This window comes from Gracilinanus agilis, chromosome 3 (genome assembly GCF_016433145.1).
Source record: "Gracilinanus agilis isolate LMUSP501 chromosome 3, AgileGrace, whole genome shotgun sequence".
Classification (NCBI taxonomy): domain Eukaryota; kingdom Metazoa; phylum Chordata; class Mammalia; order Didelphimorphia; family Didelphidae; genus Gracilinanus; species Gracilinanus agilis.
In genome coordinates this window covers 36,039,430-36,062,703 of record NC_058132.1, presented here as the reverse complement: position 1 = coordinate 36,062,703, position 23,274 = coordinate 36,039,430, and the positions used below count along the sequence as shown (strand labels likewise).

The 23,274-nt window shown below is 38.7% G+C and overlaps 1 protein-coding gene across 1 annotated transcript in view; it reads left to right on the top strand.

Annotated features, from left to right (window-relative positions):
• Positions 1-16,934, top strand: part of CEP104 (centrosomal protein 104) — a 39,681-nt gene extending 22,747 nt beyond the window's left edge. Inside the window, exons 12-21 of the mRNA XM_044667640.1 lie at positions 514-690; positions 1,378-1,581; positions 2,314-2,427; positions 4,665-4,701; positions 5,173-5,254; positions 7,096-7,204; positions 9,263-9,401; positions 9,879-9,946; positions 13,147-13,237; positions 14,412-16,934. Of these exons, the coding sequence (XP_044523575.1) occupies positions 514-690; positions 1,378-1,581; positions 2,314-2,427; positions 4,665-4,701; positions 5,173-5,254; positions 7,096-7,204; positions 9,263-9,401; positions 9,879-9,946; positions 13,147-13,237; positions 14,412-14,533 (1,143 nt within the window). The 3' untranslated portion in view covers positions 14,534-16,934. The remainder of the gene's footprint in view (positions 1-513; positions 691-1,377; positions 1,582-2,313; positions 2,428-4,664; positions 4,702-5,172; positions 5,255-7,095; positions 7,205-9,262; positions 9,402-9,878; positions 9,947-13,146; positions 13,238-14,411) is intronic.
• Positions 16,935-23,274: the final 6,340 nt, after the last annotated feature.

Genomic DNA, 23,274 nt, shown 5'->3' with positions numbered 1-23,274 from the left:
AATATAAATGTGAGTGTCATAAATAACAATACTTAAGTTTTTATCCATGTTCATTCATAACTATTACTTTTAATTTTACTCATCCTGTTAGTAATCATACTAAGTCACAAAGCTATACCCCCTCACTGGCATTGAACGTCTAATGGTAAGAATACTAGCAACAAAGCTGCCGTGGTTTAAATTTATTAACATTTATCAAATCTATTTTATAAAGAGAACAATCAATGATAGGAACAAAAAAATCTTAAATTTTCTATTAAAGATTCATATTTCCTGATACCCTAAATGATAAAATGAATCCTCAAATGATCAGGTCAATTACTACACTTAGGGTTTTGATTTACTTAATCAAATGTATAATAAACTTCTGGCCCTTAACCAGCTGGTTTCCTCACAATTTCCTATTTTTCTGATGTTTCTTGGGTGGTATATCATAAAAATTCTTCTAAACTGACATAAAATCACAGCTAGGATTTCCTAGTATAGTTCATGAATTATGTCTTTCTTTTGTAGGAACTGGCTTTGTGTAAGGAAATTAAGCCTCTGCAAATTATTCCATCACATTTAATTCAACCATTAAAACAGAATTCTTCGACTCATCTAGCAATGAGTCAAACAGACTTATTGGCACGTTTGTTAAAAGACCTGGGGACTGAAAATTCTGGATTTACTGTGGATAATGTTATGCGGGTAAGAACTGCTGCCATTTGACGATTTATTTAATCAAAAGAAGCCTCAGAAGTCAATTCAACTATCTCTTTCCCAGAGCATGAATCCCTCAAAATATTTATTATTGTTTTATATAAAAATTAAGAACTGGACAAGGTAGCTTATGACAGCTGATTGTAATTAACTAAAAAGTGCCCTGGGAATTTAGAGAAAAGAGGCATGATTATTGTAGATTGGGACACATAGGAGGTTGAGGAAAAGGAGGTGGGAAGGCCTCAAATTAGAGATAGCAATTAATTGAGATAGGATAACAAATAAGTTGGGGAAAAAAGGGATGCAAGAAAAGAGAACGGCATAAGCAGAGGCAAAGATTTGGGAGTACATGTGGTATCTTCAGGGAATAATGAGATAATGAGTTTGCTTCAGTTTTATGTAAAGCAGAAGTGGGAAATAATATTGGAGACACAAGTAAATTGGGATCCCATTGTGAAGGACCTTGAATGTCAAACCGAAGAGATATGATAATCTGTGGGGAGCCACTTGTGGAGCTTGAACAGGGAACTGATATACAAGGCCGTGTTTTTACCAGCAATTGGAGAACAAGAGTGTGAGAGTGTAGAGGAGCCAGCTCCAAAACTCTTGAAATAATTGCCCAGGGGATGAGAACCTGAAATGTCCCTTCCATCTAAACATGTACTCTGTTTCTAGTTTTCAGTGAGTGCCCTAGAGCACAGAATCTTTGAAATACGAGAAATTGCTATTAAAATTATTTTGGACATGTATAAGAAGCATCGAACCCTAATTCTAGAGTACCTACCTGCAGATGATGGCAACGTTCGCAAGAATGTTCTCTATAAGACACTTTTTGAGGGATTTGCAAAAATTGATGGCGGAACTACAATTACTATGGAGGTCAGTGTCAGTTTTGAATATCACTGCCTAGTCTTCCAAAACAAATAACAGGAGCATGAATCTACAACTGGAAAAAATATATGAGGAGCTGTGTCAAAGTCCATATGTGGGACATTCACTATTTTAGATATTTTTCCATAAAACAAATATATATTGAACACTTGATACACACACACACATATATATATTTACATACACACACACACACACATATGCTACTATACAGGGTGCTCCAAGTGCCACAGTGTAAACTTTCTGTGTACTATCTATTCAGTTTTATTTTGGTTTTTACTTATTTATTTGTTACATTAAAATTCCTAGGTAGCTCCCTCCCTCCCCTCTCCACACTAGAGAAGGCATCATTTGACAAAAAGATAAATGTGTACACAAAACTCTGTCTTGCTTATTTCTGCTTATCAGTTCTTTCTCTGAAGGTGGACACACACAAGTCATTCTTCCAACTTTTTTCTCTGAATGCATCATTTGTCGAAGTGAATATTATATAAACTGTGAACATTAGAAACAGTAAGAACACACAGAAACTGTTTTTGAGAGTTGTTTTCTGACATTTTGCCATTCAGATTCTCTCTTTCCCTCTCCCCCTCCTCCTCCTCCCAGAGGAAGTCAATAGTCTGGTATCGGTTGTACCAGTAGAATATATTTTTATGTTGGTAATTGCATCCTGTTTTCTGAGACAACACTAAAAACTCTTTAATGGGATTTTTAAAATAGGCTCAAAGAAAAGCAACAGAAGAAGCAGAAAAACTAAAGAAAGAAGAAGTTAAAGTTCTGCAAGTACAACTGGCAGCACTGAGAGAGATGCAAGCAGAATCTCAGATCGAGAAGGTCAGTACATCCTTAATGACTTAAAATGAGGTGGCCACTCAGCCCTGGCCTTACACTCACCTGCCCATCTTTTATTCCTCACATGGCCATGTAGGTTAGACTGTGGTCTTTGATTCTCTTTAAATCTCTGATTTTCTTTTTCTTTTTTTATGAGATATATTAAAATAAACATTTCTCATTGGATAATGAAAACCATTTGTGAAATAGTCTAATTGTCCAGCTCAGAGATCAGAGTTTGAATTGTTGTAAGTTTTCTTTTACCTTCATCTTAGAATCAATACTATGTATTAGTTCCAAGGCAGAAGAGCAGAAAGGGCTAGGCAATGGGGCTTAAGTGACTTGCCCAGGGTCACCCAGCTAGGAAGTGTCTGAGGCCAGATTTGAACCCAGGATTTCCCTTCTCCAAGCCTAGCTCTCTACTCACTAGCTGACCCAAGTTGTAAATTTTCAGAGAGAAACCTCTTAGGACTTTTTGTGTGAGATGAGAGAAATTATCCTCTTCCTGCAGGATTAGTAACATCTAGAGTTTTCCTCTTTTGCATAATCCAGAGGATATTTTTCCTCCCACAAAAATGTCAGAACCAATTTGAATACTAAGATTTTATTTAAATCCACATTGGAAAGAAAGTTCAGAGTGAGTTTTTCTAATTGTGCCAGATAGCTGAAACCGTACCCGAGAGAGCCAGCAGCACGTGTGTAATAGATGGGATCAGATGCTACTTAATCCAGTATTACAAACCCCAATCCTATTGGGAAGGGTTCTAGTTTATTACCACTTCAGAGAAAACTTGCTAATGGTTTTAGATAGATGTTATTTATCACTTTAAGGAAAGCTCTTTTTGTTCCAATGTTTTCTAATCTTTTTATAAGGAATGGATATTGCATTTTATCAAAGACTTTTTCTGAATCTATTGAAATAATCATATATTTATTTTGGTTTTGTTATTGATATGGCCAGTTATGCTGATGGATTTCCTAATATTGAACCATTCCTGCATTCATGGTTATAACCTGTCTGGTCATGGTGTATGATTCTTGTGAGATAATGCTGTAATCTCCTTGTTAGTATTTTATTTAAAATTTTTGCATCAATATTCATTAGGGAAATGGGTCTATGGTTTCCTTTCTCTTTTTTAGCTCTTCCTGGTTTAAGTTTCAGTACCGTATTTGTGTCATAAAAAGAATTGGGAAGAATTCCTTTTTCCGATGTTTTTTCAAATAGTTTGTGTACTATTGGCATTCATTGCTCTCTGAATGTTTTATAGAATTCACTTGTGAATCCATCTGGCCCCGGAGTCTTTCTTTTAGGGAATTCTTTGATGGTTTGTTCAATTATTTTTTTCTGTAATGAGGTTGTCTAAGTAGTCTATTTCTTCTTTTGTTAATCTGGGCAGTTTATATTTTTATAAATATTCATCTATTTCACTTAGATTGACCAATTTATTGGCATATAATTGGGCAAAATCACTCCCAATAATTGCTTTAGTTTATTTTTCATTGGTTGTGATTTTAACTTTTTTTTTTGATACTGGTAATTTGGTTTTCTTCTTTTTTTAATCAAATTAACCAGTATATTATCTCTTTTATTTATTTTTTCATAAAACCAGCTCCTAATTTTATTTATTGAATAATAATTCAATGCTCTTCTTTCAATTTTATTGATATTTTCAGGATTTCCAATTTTTTAAAAATTGATTAATGGTTGGGGGTTGGGATTGAGATTGGGAAGTACCTAAACCTAATCACTATATCACTCTATAAAATATAATTCTCTTTTAAAAATTGGTCACTGTGTAACTGAGGAATTGTTTTTTATTTTTCTGACATATTCCCTTTAATAGGATTACCTTTAGCTCCATCTGTTGCCAGTAGGACTCATAATCATTATTCATTGAAGTCACTGACAAACTTATGCAACAGAGAAGTAAAAAGGAACTAGAAAAAGAAAGAGGGAAAAGACATGGGAAGGATTTAAGAGAACAGAACGCATTTGATGGAGAAGCTGGGATCAGGCTGCTTAAAAATTAGTTCATTTTACTTCAGGTTGCTTACCTCTGATTAATGTTTTTGTTCTATTTTGTTTCTCAAAATATATGAACCCTACCCAGACCAAAACCTAAACATGTCCCTTTGACAGGAGCTTGGGCTCATCATTAAAAGGTCCTTCATGTAACCTCATGTTTAGCCAACAAACTTTGACCTCTTTTTTTTTTTTTTTTTTTTTTTTTGTATCTTAGGAAAAAGAAAGTGACTCGGGAAAGATGAAGAACCAAGGTGTGTGGAAACCACGTAACCCCTGTACAGAGGAAATATTCTTGGACAAGGCCACTGAATGACATCACATTTTTTTTATCCTTTTCAAAACTCCAAAGGAATCGGGGGCAGCTGGGTAGCTCAGTGGATTGAGAGTCAGACCTAGAGACAGGAGGTCCTAGGTTCAAATCAGGCCTCAGACACTTCCCAGCTGTGTGACCCTGGGCAAGTCACTCGATCCCCATTGCCCACCCTTACCACTCTTTCACCTATGAGCCAATACACAGAAGTTAAGGGTTTAAAAAAAAATTAAAAAAAAAAAAACTCCATGGGATGCCCACTTTCTAACCCATAGGTCCTATGCATGTTGAATGTCAGGAACATTGTTAGAGAATATTTCCAAATGAACTGATAATAGCCAGTTTTGAAAAGAAATATTAGAAATGAAATCTCTTAAATTGCTTATTTCTTTTCTTTTGCTCATTTCTGCAGATGATTTCAAAAAGAAAGCAATTCACGCTAATCCTCCAGACATTCCCGATGATCATGCCTCCGTTGCAAATTATTTGGACTAGTGAGTAAAGTCATGGATAGTTCTCTTTTGGAGTACATAGGATACAACAGTGATGACATAAACAGGCTGTAAAAAAAATCCCCCTTAGTTCATTGTAATTGTTTTGTTTGTTGAACCTATATTTAATAGTCAAAAGAATGAGAAAAATTCTCTCCTTTAATCAGTAAGCATCAACAGTTGGCAAGTCAGGACCCTTTTATTTCTTCCTTCTCCATTACAAATGGTCAGGGAGTTGTTATTAGAAACTCGGAATGTTTTGAAGTTGTGGAATAGTTTCTGAATACAAAATGGCCAGAGTGAAATCTAAAATCCAGAGTGGAAATTAGGGCCTCATTTACACTCTTCCTCTGACATAAGATTTCTCTTCTGATCCACCATCTACACACTCACAATGGCTCACATGGTCAGAGTACTTAAATGTCTAAAAGGTTATAGAACAACCCTGAGGAAGTCATAACCCCTTTTTATAAATTGAGTGACTCAGGCATCTCAGAAGTCAAATGACTTACCCAAGGTCATGCAGACATTATTAGAACTCATATGTTTCACCCTTCCCTTTTGGATTCCTAAAAACTCTGATTTGGGAGGAACCCCAAAGGCTATTGAGTTTAACTCCTATGATCCACCCCAGCAGGGGAATTCTCATCTTGGAATCCCAGATGCTTCTATAATTCCAGTAAAGGACAACATCCTGCCATCTGGGTCATTCACTTCTATGTACAAATCAAGACCATGAAGAGGCCATTGCTGGATAGCAGAGGGCTTTCCCTTATCTCTAGACTTGCTGCCAAATGTTTTGGACTCAATTTCCTCAATACTTCCCACATCCATATTCCCAGATAGCCAGCCCCCTGGGTCAGCCCTTCATCACTTCTCATCTGAACTGTGGTCATCACTTCCTAGCTGGCCCTCCCACCTCTAGTCTCTGCACAACAAATACATCCTCCAGGGCCAAAACAAAGTACAGATCTGGCCATGTCACTCCCCCTGCTTTAAAAAAAACAAACAAACCCTTTAGTGAAGTGATTCCCAAAGTGGGCACCACCACCCCCTGGTGGGTCCCGCAGTGATCTAGGGAGGCGGTGATGGCCACAGGTGCATTTATCTTTCCTATTAATTGCTATTAAAATTTTTTAAAAATTAATTTCCAGGGGGCTAAGTAATATTTTTTCTGGAAAGGGGGCGGTAGGCCAAAAAAGTTTGGGAACCACTGCTTTAGTGTTTAGTGACCCTAGGACCCTATTAGATTGTAAGTTCCTTGCGGGCAGGAACTGTCTTTTGACTTTCTGTATTCCCAGCATGTAATACAGTGTCTGGCACATAGTAGGCACTTAATGTTTATTGAGTGAAATACAAAATTCCTTAACCTGATATTCGAGGCCTTCCACAGTCCTTCCTTCCTTTCTAGCCATATTTCATATTATTCTCCATTCATTCTTCCATTTCAAACTGGAGTACTAGATGCTTCCCATATGGAAGATTCTCTGCCCTGCCTCAGGACCTTCACCTTGGTGTGTGGTACCTCTTCAACTGTGGCTTCTCTTTGTCCAAGACTGGCCAAGAGCCCCCTCCTATAACCCCTACTCATTAATGCTGTCTCCTTTGATAAATCGTGATGTGTTCAATTATCTGTGTACATTTGATATCTGTCTAATGGAATCTAAACTCCTTGAGGGCAAAGACTATAGTTTTTGCTTTATAGCAGTGTCTTGTACATAGCAGTCACTTAAGAGATTTTTGTTATACTGAATTATTAAATTTTGGAAACGTAAGAATAGGACTAGATTAATGTTAACATACCAGATATTTGCATCCATATTTCTTTTCCTGTTTTATTTTAGTCTTTGCATCTTTTGTGGGGAAAGAGATGACTCATTCACAGAAGAAGGCTTAGATCTCCATTACTGGAAGCATTGTCCTATGTTGACAAGATGTGAACACTGCAAACAGGTCATGTATTATTCGGATGCCACTTCCAATCCTAGCAAAATAGTCAATAGTCTTAGCACAATTTAGTCACAGTGTGTGAGAAGACCCAAAAAAAGGCAGAAAGTTAAAGCTGCATTTAACAAGAAAGAAATCCTTAGGAGAAAAAACTAATTTTATTCATTATTAATCAAACCACCAGAACAGTTTGCTTTCTTTCAATAATGGAGGAAGAAAAGGAGTGTAAGTATCCTTGGGTTATAGATTTAGAATTGATGGAGACCTTATAAGAAGTCCATCTTGTCCAGTTTTACAGATGAGGAAATCGAGGTGTCCCATAAGATGAAGTGACTTGCCCAGGGTAACACAAGTCATAACTACTGGCCCAGAGAGTTGAACCTGTCTCTATTTATTCTCCTTACTCCAAATTCATTGCTCTTTCCATTTTACACTCTGAACTTTCTTCACATGCTTTCACCTCAGTTTTAAAAAAATGTTTGGTTGGGTAAATGGCAATCCTAGGCCTTGTTCCTCTTCCCTAATGAAACTAAACTCGGCTGTGAGGAACCAAACATTGGAGTTGTTTAAAATGAAAATGTCGCCTTCCTTGGGGAACTTTGAAAATTGGTTTGGCCCACACTCATCTCTTGGGCTTTGGTTTGTTAGTCCAAGAGAATAGCTAGATAACCCCTCAAAATCTCTCCTCCTATGACTATAATAGTTTACCAATGATTTTTCATTCCTATTCTCTGTCTTGGGGAGCTCAGATCTTCATCTTCTTGTACCTTCTATCATTTCATTCAGCATCCAACATCCTCTGAAGTTGGGAAAGACTTTATTTGACCCTTATTTGGAGCCAGATTCTACATATTTGCTCCATCTCATTTATTGCAATCAGTGATAAGAGTCTTGCTCTAAGAGCCATTATTTGGCTTGGTGTGACTTGGCTTGGAGTGACCTTAGACAGGTCACTCAACCTCCCTGGGCCTCTGTTTCCTCAACTGTAAAATAAAAGAATTAGACTGTATGACATCTGAGATCCATCCCTTCCAACTCTCCATCTACAATGGCTGCAACATTCTGTACTTCAGAAATAACCTAAGGAGTTTTTGGACCTACTTTCTTGTGATAACCATGTTTCCAGAATATACTCTGTACTTTTATATGCTGAACAATAGTTCTTTCCTTTCCCAAATAACCTTTGTGTATAGCTTCTTGTGACTTTCTGTAAGAAAGTTTACATTGACTCAATTTATTTGTCCTCTCATGCTAATTAGATCATTTGTTGAGTAGCGGCCAATAAATATTTTTCCAAAGTTAATTAAAAGTAGTAAAAAGGATTATAAAATCCAATTCACCGATAGCTGCCTGCATTAATGCATTAATGAAATGAAACATTACTTTACAACTATGAAAAAGTATATGAATATTTTTATTACATCAACCTATTTTCCAATAGGTGGCAGCATCTCAAATTCTTAGAAACACCTAACCAGTTAAAAACCCAGGCATTTTCATGAGAGTGGAATGTGTTTAATAAGAATGCTATATTGAACTTAGATGTAGCTTAATTTTTCCAGACATTTTCTAGAAAAATCAGGCCGTCTCTGAATGAAATATGTGAACTTCTTTCAGTTTTAGGCTTAATTTAAAATCCAAAATGGAAAGTTGTGCTTAGTTCTGTAAACATTAAAGATAACAGCAATAAAATATCAAACCAAGTCAGGATCTGAGAATTCCTTCTTCACTCAGGAATTCTGTAAGTACTCGCCAACCTACATGCTCTTTCTTACATCTTCGAAATGTCCTTTTAGATGACCCTAGCACGGAAATGAGAAGGATTTTTATTCTTTGTATTGTCTAAGTCTAAGACTGAACATAGAAGGAATAACTAGGTGCTAGAGAAGGAAGGATAAATGGGCTTACTTCTTAACTTCAGTTATGTGCACATGTGTGTCTGCATGCACATATATGGGAGGCCATATAAAAGCGAGGCGTGGGATCCTCCTGCCTTGATATGAAATTGAACCTCGTCCCTGCCTCCAGTAACTAACGGGCTTTGTTCTTGGTTTCCTCCTCCAGGTGGTCGAGATAGCCAGCCTGACAGAACACTTGCTAACAGAGTGTGACAAAAGAGATGACTTTGGAAAATGCCATCGCTGCTGTGAAGCCATCTTAAAAGAAGAGCTACCAAGACACATAAAAATCAAAGCTTGTAATCGTACGTAGCCATCTTTTCTGTTCTATGATATGGGGTAGCTGAGTGGCTCAGTGGATTGAGAGCACAGCCCAGGGATGGGAGATCATGGGTTCAAGTTCAGACCTCTCCTGGCTGGGTGACTCTGGGCAAGTCCCTTAATTAAGACCCCTTGCTTGGCCCTTAATGCTTTTCTGCCTTAGAACCAATACACAGTATCGATTGTAAAACTGAGGGTAAAGGAGTAGAGAGGAAAAGAATAAACAGAGTAAAGTCTCAAGAAGACCTTGGCGCAGGCAACAGGCATGCTTTGGAGGATAGCCCTGGAGACCCTCAACTTTGCCTTTGCATGCCTATAATGGTGGTCTTTCCATTGGGCTTAGTATGCCTAGAAAGATGAGCATGCCTTTCCCCAGCCTCTTTTTGCAGTACTGTCTTTGTGTATGACTGGTAACATTCTGATTAGTTAACTCAGAAGCATTTTACTTAATGTTATTTTAGCTGCCAGATCAGAAAAGCATGCAAACCGGTGTCCATTGTGCCACGAGAATTTTACACCAGGAGAGGAGGTAAGGAGTCTAACTAAGCCTAGCAAATTCTGGTTTTTATGAGATTTCATTCCATTTTAATTAAATTGAAATAAGCAGATAAAAAATAGTCTGAATGATTGCTCTGTAAAGTTTGTTAGAACATATTTATCTGGACTTTCAGAATGGTTATTCCATTCATCTCTGAAGTAATTTTATATCCTGATAAGGTCTTAAGCAAAAATTAATCTTGGAAATACAGTTCCAGAGTTATACATCTGAATTACCTACGTGTTTCCCATACCATCATGCCTCAGTAATTCAGAATGATGGAGAAGCTCCCAAACACTCAACTAGAGCTGTCGTTTCATGGACTTCTGCATCTTCAGTGATGCAGAAGGAAACTCATCCATGCCTCCCTCTCCTGTGCAGCTCTAGTCTGTGTCCACCCAACTCTGGCCCTTCCTTGATTTCTGATGCAATCACAGGAATATCAGTGGATCACTTAACTTGTCTCCCTTTCATTCCATGCCCTTGCCATTCATCTTTTCTATCATTTCCTTGATAATATCTATGACTCTTGCTCTTCTTCTGATTGGATACATCAGAATAAATTTGTTAAAAATGCCAGAATTGTTTACAAAATATATGTTTGAAATATAAAGATTCAGGCAATTAAAATAAGAGATTGGAGCAGAATTTGTTTCTACTTCAAGTACATTGGGAAAAGCAAAGATGGTTAGCATGACCTCAAGACAACAGTATAAATATACATGGTTAAAAGAGATAAGCAAAAGAGGCAACTTAGGTGACTCAGTGGATAGAGAACCAGGTCCAGAGACAGGAGGTCCCGGGTTCAATTTTGACCTCAGACACTTCCTAGCTATGTGACCCTGTATGAGTCACTTACCCCCCCCCCCCCGCCATTGCCTAGCCCTTACCACTCTTTTGTCTTAGAACCAATATATAGTATTGATTCTAAGAAGGAAGGGAAGGGTTTAAAAAAAATTAAGCAGGAAAGTTGCTTTATGCTTAAAGGTAATATAAATAATGAAATTTCAGTACTCTGTATATATGCACTAAATGGCATAGCTTCCAAGAAGCTTCACAGCTTTTAAATAAGTTAATCAAATTATTGAGGGAAATAGGCAGCAAAATTGTGGTAGTTTTGGATGTCAAAATGCTCCTTTCAACCTAAGAAAAAGACAAGAAGGAAGCTAAAGACCTGAATCAAACTTTAGAAATTTCTATGTGACCTCTTTGGTGTTTACTGAATGGGAATTAAAAAGTATGTATATTTCTCAGCTGTGCCTGACAATCTTACAGAAATTGTAGTAGGCTTGAAAAAACCTCAGTGATCCAACTTTTTAAAGGAAAAGGAGTTTTAGTACTTTAATATACAGTAACCAGAAAGGACAGAAATTCTATTAAGATCCACTTTAATTGTGACTAAAATAATATGTTCCCATCCCTTTGTGTTTGTATGTAAATGCTCTTGAATGTACTTGAAGACCATACTACTTGTTCTCAAGAAGGTCAGGTTTTCTCTCATTGTTCTTGCTAATATTACTAGTTTATTTGGCAGACTTTGGTTTTTTTTTTTCCAAATAGTACAAAGATAAAATTCATCCCAACATCTATGCAAATTTATCATGGAATCTAAATTAACGGGTCCTTCATTAATGAAGTTTTACCAAAAATAATTAAAAAGCTGTTGGGGAAACATTTGCTAATAGTGGTGTATACGAGCAGCTTGAAAGGCTAAATGTTAAACTGGTGCTGTGAATGGCTCATATGCACCACTCCTGGTTTTCCACATTCATAGAAAGGAACAACATCAAACATCAAACACAGCCTTTTTTCACAAGAGTAGAGAGAACGTAATTTAGATTTTCCTGCATGACTTAAGAACACTATCATGAACTTCGGTTATTATGTAGGACCTCTTGAAGCAGTTAGTACTGTCTGCCCCTAAGCTTCATGTTTACGGGTCCACTTTTTGGTTTTTCTCTCTCCCAAAGGCAATGTGGTGTAGTAGATTGAGAGCTGCTCTTGGAGCCAGGAAAATCTGAAGTCAAATTTTGCCTCTGATACAGGCCAGCTCTGTGTCCTCGAGTAAATCTCCTGTGCTCTCGGGGCCCCAGGCAGAAAAGGTGCCCTCCTCCCCCCACTTGGTGAAGAGACTTTCCGTGAAACCACAGGTCCAGTCTCATCCCCTGAATCTACCCTTCCCATTACTAACTACACTAGTAGCCGTCAAGCCATGCTGCTGTCAAGGTGACTTTTTCTGGAGCTGCTCCTTATTCCCCATTTCTATTTGACTTTTCTAATCCACTCAGAAGTGAGAAATCAGTGCTCACTTACTTAGCACAATTTACATGCCAGGCCCTGCTGAGTAGTAGGTCACCAAACCTGTTAAAATTGTGTAGGTTCAGGTCCTGTCTGTGCCCCCCACTGGCTGTGACATCTACTCTGGACAGATTGCCACACCAAGAGAGGAAGCATCCTTAAAAGGATGAAATCACAAGTTCAGTCAAAAAAATTAAGTTTTTCCTTTAAAATGGCATTGAACAGTAAGGCAATCTACTAGACTTGTTGAATGACAACAATATCTAAATCTAATTAAATACACAAAATATCATGGCTTTATTTCGTGCTCTCCTAAATTCTCCTTAAGAGTTTTTTGTCCATTCATGCTCATTTACGTCTCCTCAAAGAATCTTGGTCCGTATGGACTCCATTCAATGCTTTGGTTCTGCTTTTCTTACTTTGCATGATCTCCTAGAGGTCTCTCCAGATTTCTCTACATGACTTAGATGTGTTTGTTTTCATTTCGATACAGCATGCCTTTCAATGCACAGGCCCTGTGCACCTCCAGCTAGTCTTAACTCATAGTAACTTTTCACATTGATTGCTCATTTATTTTGAGTTGTGCCCACATACTCGACCAGAAACAAGGAGGACTATGTTGGCTTTTCAGAAAACTGCTCAATAGGAAAGAGTTCCATTTCGTTGTAGTCCAAAGCCAAGTACATAAGAGTGTTTCGTAATAAGAGAGATGGCAGGAAGACTTTCTGCAGGTGCTTGGCTGTCATGTTGTGATAAAGGCGGCCGTCCCTCCAGGATGGCTCTGGGCTCATCCAGGGGAGCCTGGAACCACCCTCAGCTCATCCAGGGGAGCCCCTGGCAGCCCCAGGGCCCTGCTGCCTTTACGACTCACTGCTCTCTTCTGTGGTTTTCAGGCCTGGAAATCTCACCTGACAGGGCCGGCAGGCTGCACGATGAACCTGCGCAAGGTGTACCACTTGCAGAAGACACAAGCCACACAGTTGGGTAGGGTATTTCCGCCAAGTTGGTGCAGACCAAGCAGATTTTTTCTTGTTTTTTCATCAGGATCTACTCTGTAAAGCAAGCTTGTGACAAAGTGTTTCATGTGATAGATACTTTTCTACATAAACTCAATGAGGGCAGGGGCTGTGTCTTCTTTATCTTTGTCTGCATGTATCTTTTTCTTCAACCCAGAGCACGGGGCTGGCTGGGCATCCGAGCATTAGTCATTCTGGCTGAATGGGCGAATGGGTGAATGGATGAATGAGTGAAACTCAGCCCATGGGATGACCATTTGAAGGCCTACAGAGTTAGTTTGAAAAGAAATGAAGTGAAATGAAAATATATTTGAGAGAGGGAGACAGAGAGAGGGAGAGGGAGAGAAGGAGAAAGAGAGGAAGGGAGGGGAAGAGAGAGAGAAATGGGGAGAGGGAGAGAGAAAAAGAGACAGAGTGTGTGTGTAAGTGAGTGTGAGTGAATATAGAGAGAGGCCTGCTGAAAACAAAGAGGCTAAAAACATACATTAAAAAAACATGAATTCCTGGGGTGCCCTTCTGCAAGCCTGCTGCATAGTTTACAACCCTCGTTTTGGCCTTTATGCGGACTAGGTTCAAAGTGACCTGTTTAAAGAAATGGTATTTTTAATTTATTTTTTCTTCTGACCAGGAAAAACTTTGAGAATGCCCTTTTATTCTAGAGGGAATGAATATAATTCATGATTGAGGTATTGGAGGCCTGAAAAATGTGATTATTCATTTACTTAATCAAAGCTGAAGACTTTTTAACCCTAACGACATGGCACATGTGACTCAATTCCGTCATCTTCCAGCTGTGGATAAATATTTATTCAATCTTTGGTCTTTCTGTTCCTGCTACCAATAATTATTACATATTTTACTGGTAGTTTGGACTCTTCTCTAAACAGACTACTTGGGATTTCTCTTTGCCCAAACGATCGGCCAGCCACGTGACTGGGGAGCCTTTTCCCAACACAGATGATACAGTCGGACCTGTCGTGCTGGTTCTGTCCATCAGCACAGATCTCGGTGTACCCAGCCCACTGCAGCCCAAAGGGCAATTGGTTCAGGCAGTCAGAGCATGCACTGTTACAGTTCGTTCTTAAGATTCTCCATTTTAATGCTCTGCCTGTATTTAACATTTCTGTGTATTTTCACTGCAGGGAAAGCAGTAGACTCATTGATGGCCAAATCGGGCACCTCAGGATCCAAATTTGGAAGCAAGATTCCTACCCCCAAAGGAGGCCTGAACAAAAGTACTAGCAGGCCATATACCAAACGATGACACATGACAAATATTTTGTTTCCTTTGTCTCCGTTAGTGACTGAGCAAGTTTTCTGATTCTCTGACATTTCTTGTAAAATCAGTCTTGTGGACATGGCACTATCAAATCCTTTCTTCCTGAATTGCAGGTGGCTCTTCCCCTGCCATCAGTAGCATCCCCCAGTTACAGTTGGTCCTTATGTATGTGACCAGAGAAGCTGCCTCTCAGATATAGGCCACAGTCCTGACGGCACTGGAAGTTTCCCAACTTGGGGTCCCTCTCTTGGATAACGAAAGGGATGCCATTGTCTTAGGACAAAACCAGAAGTCACTTAAGTCATGGGCTTTAATAGCACAACCGACGGGTAGAACAGGGAGCCACGGAGAGACACAATCCCAACAACATCCTTCTTTAAAAATTGCACTCAGAATCTTAAAAGTGGATGACATGCATTTTGCCAACTGATCTCCACCCAAACTTGCTTCTCCCTGTGTGGTACAACCAAAGTAATGTTATGTCATCAGAACCTTGCAGCCTCTTGACCCCAGCACAGAATGGCATCAGCAAGGGAGCTGTTCGTAGTCAGATTAGCGCTGGGCTTTGTGCTTCTCCTGTCGTGCTTTTTTTTTTCTTTCTTGTGGCACTGTCTGTTCACATTCTGCCAGATGAAGTGAGGCAGGGTGACCCAGGAGCACATCTCTTGCTGTCACAGAAAGTGAAGGTAAGGAAGAAAATCTCCAGGAGAAAGCCACTGAGGATCAGTCCATCCATCTGTCTACAGTCAGTGCTTCCCATTCCTGGGTAGCTTTCTACCCGTTTCGCACTGTGGGCCAGTGGGTTATCCTTGATCCCAACTGTAAAAAAAAAAAAAAAAAAGTCAGTCCCCGACATGTAAATATTAGAACAAGACTTGGATCTATATCATGCCTTTTTGGGAAGGGGTTCCAAGTTCATTACATGTGTAAATATTCCTTTTTTAAAAATAATGATAGTGCTTTCTGGTTGATATGATGTGATTATCTGACTGCATGTAAATCAAACTGATTCTTCCTTAAAGCCCTAAATAAAACTTGGGGCTGTTTACGTTGTAATCTGGCACAGAATATCTTCCCCAAAATACCTACTACATACATTAATGTGTATCTAGTACTTATGAAGTAGATTCAAGCACATACCAATTTGGGACCATCATTCTATGCCCTGGAAGTACCATAATTCCAAAAGAAAATTTACCTTTCAAGAAGAGGGGAGAAAGTCCTTTAAGATACCAAAACATTTCTTTCCAAAGTTGTGCTGAATATAAAAAAAGAGAGAAAGCTTCCACAATGGCTGCGATCTGACCCATTTGTCAGACCCACTTCTGTGATGATACCTCTGTAAGTCAGCAGGTTTCTCCTCAGTGGCTGTTGCCAGAGATCCGTTCTATGTAGAGAAATAGTCCTGAAAAACCAGCCAGTATTCGACTAAAGTAACTTTTCTGACTATATGAGTATTCTGCCTGGAGATTTTTTTTTAAACAACTGTTTCCTAAGTAGCCAGTCTTCTATCTGGCAGATCGAGAACTTAGAAAGAAGCTGTCGTCGTATCCTATATTAAGATCAAGAATCATGCTTTTCCCAGAGTCACGTACTTTCAGAAAAAGCTGGCACAATGAATTAATCACTAGGAGCCATGCCGCCTGTTGGAGATTTTTAAATTGCTGATGAAGAAATATTGTGTATATTTATGACATTTGGGGGATTTGGTTTGCTTCCATGAAACAAGGAAAGTCTAAGCATTTGAGGAGAGGGGTTCTGCTTTCTGGCTATCTTAGTAACTGTGAAATTCTGTCTGTACATCCCCAGTTTGGTAAATAAGACTGACTCATAATAAAACTGTATGAAAGTAACTACCATGAGGCTTTACATTAAAATAAAAGGATTTTATGTAAAATAGGAAACGAGACTAAACAGTACCTAACAAGAGCACAGCATAAAAATGCCTTCAAACTTGGTAGTGGTGATTACTTTTCGTTTCTAAGAGAAGAGAGGACAGCTGGCTTATTCTAATTTTTAAAATCGCAAATATGCAAAGTGTTCTTTAAGCTTTTTCACCGTGGTTCAGTGAAGGAAACAGCTGCCCTTCACCCACACAAGTTTTGCGGCTGTTTTCTGTATGTTCCTAGCATAATATAGCAGTTCCACTTTTCAAAGAATGACATTTTTGGAGGAGAGGCGCCAGGGCGATTTGGGTGAAAGGCAAGGTGTAAGTTATAAGTAGACTAGCATGTGGTGGGCTGAAGTTGAGGAACAGTTTGGGCATAAGGCAAGAAGGATTGCTTGATTCCATAAAGGGCCACCTCTTGGGCTTCCCTAAAGAAATTGTAGATAAAAAGAAAAAGCAACAGAAACCTTGTTGTGTCATTCAGAAGCAAAACATATGAATGGGAAACACATTTGAGAAAGTTATTTTCATTCATGAATAAGTTGTGCCATGATACCATCATGGTATCCTTTAGGTACAGTTCTTCCAAAAATGACTATTCAGAGAATTATACCTCTGAGTTTTCTGCAATGGAACTTTTAGGTATAGTTTTATGTAGCAATTTTGAATGTAACTTTGGAACTTTTTAATGTCCTGGTTTTCTGTTTGTTTTTATTTTAGAGGAATGGTTGTAAGATAACCAACTCAGTTTTTTTCAGGTACTTAGAGATCAATCTCTTCCCACCTTAAGTATATTGATTTAATAATCTGATCATCTCAAAGCTTCCTATTTTTATTCCAAGGATAAAAAGTAAGCATGAGCTAGACACCGTTTCAGCTGGATAGTATAACTCGGCACTAACACACCAAAAAATTAGATGAAAAATTCTTAGAGAAGAAATTAATACTAGCATTGCTATAGAACCTTTGCACCTTCAAGTTTGCCCACTCATCAGCCAGGCTTTTCCTGCAGAACCTCAAAAAACTTTAGATCTCTACTAAGGCAAGAAATAACCGACCAAATGTACAAGCAACGTTAGCTCAATGTTGTGTGAGGACTGTCATATGTTTGCGTACATGAGAATTACACTTTATAATACCTTACTATATTTTTGCATAAATAATTATAACATCCTTTAATTTTCAGTTAGGGCTCTCCATTAATGAGCATCGATGGTCTATTAATCTCTTTGCTTTTTATATAAAGATGCATCACTTTGTAAGAATTGTAGTGTACAGTTTTGTTACCTTAATATTAGCATTTGTATATGATTTTATAATTATGTTTTCATTTTGAAACCATATTGTTTAAAACTTTATACACAAATGTATTTATTTTAAATAGATTATAGTCATTTAGTTGACAAAATTTGCTTTAAAATGGTATTCTCTTGGTAAATGTCACCTCATCACACATTGTGAATAGTATATATGTGTATATGTGAGAGAGAAAGAAATAGTGCTGTATAAGCCATAAATTAAAGTATGAATTTGAGCTCTTTCCCATTGGGCAAAGAGTCCTACCTATAAAAGAGTTCTTGAGGGTTTTGTTCCGAATTAAGTTTTCATTTTTGGCAAATGCAATTTTCTTTCCAAAAGAAATAAATCAATTTAAAGAAGAGCACAGTCTCCTTTTGTTGGGCATTTAAAAATCCTTTCTATTTAGTTGTTTCTTAAAACATTCTTAATTCTCCTCATTCACATGTCTTTAACAAAAATTCCACCAAACTTCGGGGCTGGTCACTCCCTACCTTACTATTAGTGCCCAGGGGCAGACTGTCTTGGCTGTTCCAAAAGGTCATTTCAGAATCCTGATGAATGGAAATGAGGAGGCCGTGGGTAGGCAAAATGGAGAGATTGCCAATTTGCAGCACTGATTCTCTGAAGTCCTTGCCATGAATTGTGTGGCATCTGGAAGCCATGTTTATAGATGACCTTTAATGACTCAGTAACTAATGGGAACGTGCAGGACTTTGGCAGGAAACGACTGTCTTGACAGTGTTAGTAATGCCACTGCAAATCCTGAGCATTGTATGGATTTTTAAAATGAAAAACTGCTTGATTCCTGTTAACTTTGATGCAAACTCTTTTATTAAATTGTTTTATTCTTTTAAGAAATGTACCTCGTGTTCTAGGGCATGCCTAAAGGGGCTGGACTCATATAACCAGAGTTTAATGTGTTGGGGAAGAAGAGAGGCTAATCTCAAAAAGGAGAAATCAGGTTTTCTCTAGCTTAACCCCATATCTGATGAACTCCAGAGAAATCTCTAAAACAAAACCTTGTTTCATATGCTTGTATCTATGGTTTCATCAAAACCTGAAAAGACACCTATAGTAAAATTATTTCTTCCACCACAGATGAACTACATGAGACTCAAAACTGGAAGTAGAATATTAACAAATACTGGAAACAAAATATCTCAAATAACTCATTATGTTTCCTCTGGAAGGTAAAGCTCCTTAATGGGACTGCTGCAGAGGTGTTCCACATTTCTCTTGGATACCTATCCAAGCAACTCAGTAAGATCTAAACCTGGCCAACCAGACTTTCTTGAGTCCTTCAGCTATGAGATAATCCTGGTACAGATCATCCCTAAGAACTGTGCTGTTAGGTAAATCTCCCTCTAGTTGGCTGATGCCCAAAGTCACAGACATCTAGGATTGCTAGTCAATGGCCTGTACTCAAGAAAGAGAAGAGAGAGCAACCAGGAATTTGCAGCCTCATCTCAGTTCCACCAAGACTGGTACATTTTTCATGCAGTCATGTAGTTGTGCTCCAAGATACCATTCAGGGGATAGTGGGGTTGAGTAGGGGGAGAAGGAGAACTTGGTTGGAAGTCCAAGGGGGAAAAAAGACTGGGGGAAAAAATCACCCAAAGGAGGGTGAAGCCATGTTTCTTCATCTCTTAAAGAAAAGAGTGATTCCTTAACATGAGTCCACCCCACTGCACTTAGTCAATTTAGCTTTATCTCAGACCCAGTCACAAGGAATCCATCATTTCAGCAAGGAACCAGAGCACAGACCCAACTGCTTGGGCTGATTTCTAACCCTAACTTTAACCCTAACCCTCCAAAATTATACCATGTCTATGCTTTAGGTACAAGTTTGTGTTTTCACAACCTTGTAAAATTATCCACGGCAGCTGGGTAGCTCAGTGGATTGAGAGCCAGGCCTAAAGACAGGAGGTCCTAGGTTCAAATTTGACCTCAGATACTTCCTAGCTGTGTGCCCCTGGGCAAGTCAACTCGACCCCCATTGCCTAGCCCTTCATGCTCTTCTGCCTTAGAGCCAATATACAGTATTGACTCCAAGATGGAAGGTAAGGGTTTAAAAAAAAATAATAAAGATTAAAAAATTAAAAAATGAAGTTTCCCCATTTTAGAGATCTAGGTGAACAAGCTGGTATTAAATGACTTGTCTATGGTTCCCCATATAGGGGTAATAATCACAATTAGTGTTTATGTCTTGCAAAATGCTTTTCTCACAACCCTAGCAAGGGATGAGTGAAGGTATCTTTTATAGAGTGAGTTTCCCAGGTTCAGACAAATAGCTACAGCATTCATTTGAGCTTTCTCAAATTGACATCTCCTAACTCCAAGACCATTGCCTCTTCCAAAGCACCACAGTGACTGCTTGATATTTTGATAGAGAGCCTATGACAGTAAACCCTGCTTCCACACTTCCTAGAAAGCATGACTTTAAAGCACCTTTACTGAGATGTTGGACATGCCAAACTCACTTAATCTTTCCAATCTGATTCCTAGCGGAGATAACACCAAGAGGCATTTCCACTTCATTGGCAAAGACGAGGAGAAAGGGAATTATGAGAAAATGACATGATTATAAACAAAATTAGAAGAGCAAGGAAGAAAATTCTTTTTGCAAGTCTGGATGAGGAAAATTCTTGACCAGACACCGGAGAATATCAGAGAAGATCTCTGCGAAAACAGATCATTCTGATTATATGCAATCAGGTGTTTGCACAAACAAAACTAATGCAGTTAAAATTAGAAAAGAAACAGTTGAAGGGGAAAGAAATCTTTGCCACAGTTTCCTCTGTTCAAAGTATCCTATCCAAGGTATGTAAGAAACTGATTGAAATTTGTAAAAACAAGAACCATTTCCCTAACAGATATTTTTTAGAGAGAATTATTTTTATAAAAAATTTTCTAATTTATGATGAAATATTCTCTAATTTGTAAAATTAGAGAAAACAGGCTCTCCACAGCCCTCTAAAAACATGCTCTCAACAAAGGAATATTGCAGTTGTTGGAGGGGGCAGTGGGAAAACAGGCACACTGGTATACTGGTGGTAAAATTAAGAACTGGCCCAGCCATTTTGGAAAGCTTTTGGAATCATGATGAGAAAGTCACCAAACTTATTCAACTCTGCATACTCTGACCCAGTGATTCAATCACTAGGCCTATAACTCAAAGAGATATAAAAGGAAAAGGATCCATATATAAGATTTTACATATATATGTATGTATATATAAAAGCTCTTTTTGTTTTAGAAAAGAACTAGAAACTAAGATGTCCATTAAATGGGGAATGACTGAACAAATAGGATGTAGATGTAACTGGGTCATCATACCATAAGAAATAATGAAAGATCATTTGAGAGAAATATCAGAAGATGTGTGAATTGAGGTAGAAGACAGTGAGCAGAAGTAGAACAATTTATATAGTGACAACATAAAACAACTTTGAAAGACTTAAGAATCATGAATAATATAATAACCAACCATGACCCCATAGGACAAGTTATGAAGTGAAGGGAATTAATATTTATGTAATTAATATAATACATATGATATGCTAAGTGTTGTGATACGTACTTTTCCCCCTTTTTTACAAATATGCCAATTCTTATAACAACCCTAAGTTGAGGAAACTGAGGCATTCAGAATTTAAGCGATTTACCCAAGGTTATCTGGCTAGAAATATCTGATACCAGACTTGAGCTCAGTTCTTTCTGACTCTAGACTGAGGGTTCTAACCACAGGAAATACAATATACTGCTCAGCTGACAGATAATTGACTCAAGGTGCAGAAGGAGACATAACATTTTCAAAAACAGCCAATGTGGCCATTTCTTTTTCTTGACTATACATTTTTATGACTTTTTTGTTCAAGAGAGTGGAGAAGAGTTGAGAGAACAGTCTAGCCATAGGGTTGCCAAAATTAAAATAAGGAAACAAACACTGGGGGCATCTGGGTAACCCAGTGAGTTGAGAGCAGGCCTAAAGACAGGGAGGTCCTAGGTTCAAATCTAGCCTCAGACACTTCCTAGCTGGGTGACCCTGGGCCAGTTATTTAACCCCCCATTGCCTAGCCCTTACAGCTCTTCTGCCTTAGAACCAAAATACAGTATTGATTCTAAGATAGAAGTTAAGGGTTTAAAAAAAAACCAATCACTAAAGTATGTCTTTAAATGCACAGAAGAAAACCAAAGGAAGCCTGGAAGAAAACAAGACAAACAGGATAACTTAAAAAGTTATATATTAAGTTGTTGTCTGTTTTCCTGGAGGCAGAGCCCAGAAGTAAAAGCAGCAAGAAACAACAGAGCTGAGCTCCCCTCCACAAAACTTCTCCAAACAGATCTAGAAAACACACCAGACCAAATCCTGGTGGAAAAATCCAGAAAAAGACACACTGAGTCATTTGTCCAGCCCAGGGCAACAAAGAGGGAGAGAGGTATATGGCTTTATGCTGTAGGTGGGATCCAATGCACCTGGGGAGGTAGACTGTGTACCCAGGCCAAAGGACAGCCCAGATCCATACCCAACATACACAGGCACCAACCAGCAACTTTGTCACATGCTCCCCAATCTGGGTCACCGATTCAGGGCAGACTGAGAAGGAGCCTTGAGCCCAGGTCCAGAAGCCCCTGGTGGTATGCCAAGAAAGGAAGTTCAGAAGCAAGCAGCAGTGTGGCTCAGACCCCAAGAGCCAAGCAGGATCTCAATTCTATCATCTAACCCAGATAGCAGAGGAATAACCAAGGCAAAAATCCCAGAACAAAGAGGAGCCTACAGCTCTGTCACTCTGGACCAAAAGAACTTTCTAGCTGACTAATAGGAGTGGCATCTAGTAGCAGTCAACACTTGCACAGACCCAAACCCAAGACAGGAACTTGCAGAGTTCAGGTTGGGGTGGGGATGGAAGGTGGAACCAAATGACTTTGCTTTGGATCAGACCACTGTGGAAATACTGAAAGTTTTCAGGTATCCAGCCTGTCCTGAGATCCTGGAGCAACACAACACACAATACCCCAAGAAAACAGCAACAGGACCAGCCCAGACCTGTCCTCCACTTGTGTAATAGAGACTGATCCTGACATCAAGTTCAAAGTCAGGATGAAGGCAAGAAGAATGAGAAAAAAAAAGAATCTTAATGAGCTATTGTGGTGAGAGGTATACTCAAGACATAAACACAAGAAGACCTGGGTTCAAATTGACCCTGGGCAAGTCTCTTAACCCCAATTGCCTAGTCTTTGCCACTCTTCTGCCTTAGAAATGATAACTAAGATAGAAAGTAGGTGCTAAAAAAAAAAAGACAAGCAGAAGAGAATTCTCTAAAACATCCACAAGCAAAACACAGCTTGGGCAAAAGCTCAAAGAAAATTCCTAGAAGTTCAGAATCAATACTATGTATTGGGTCCTTGGCAGATGAGTGGTAAGGGCTAGGCAATGAGGGTTAAGTGACTTGCTCAGGGTCACACAGCTAGGAAGTCTCTGAGGCCAAATTTGAACCCAGGACCTCCCGTCTCTAGCCTTGGCTCTTGATCCACTGAG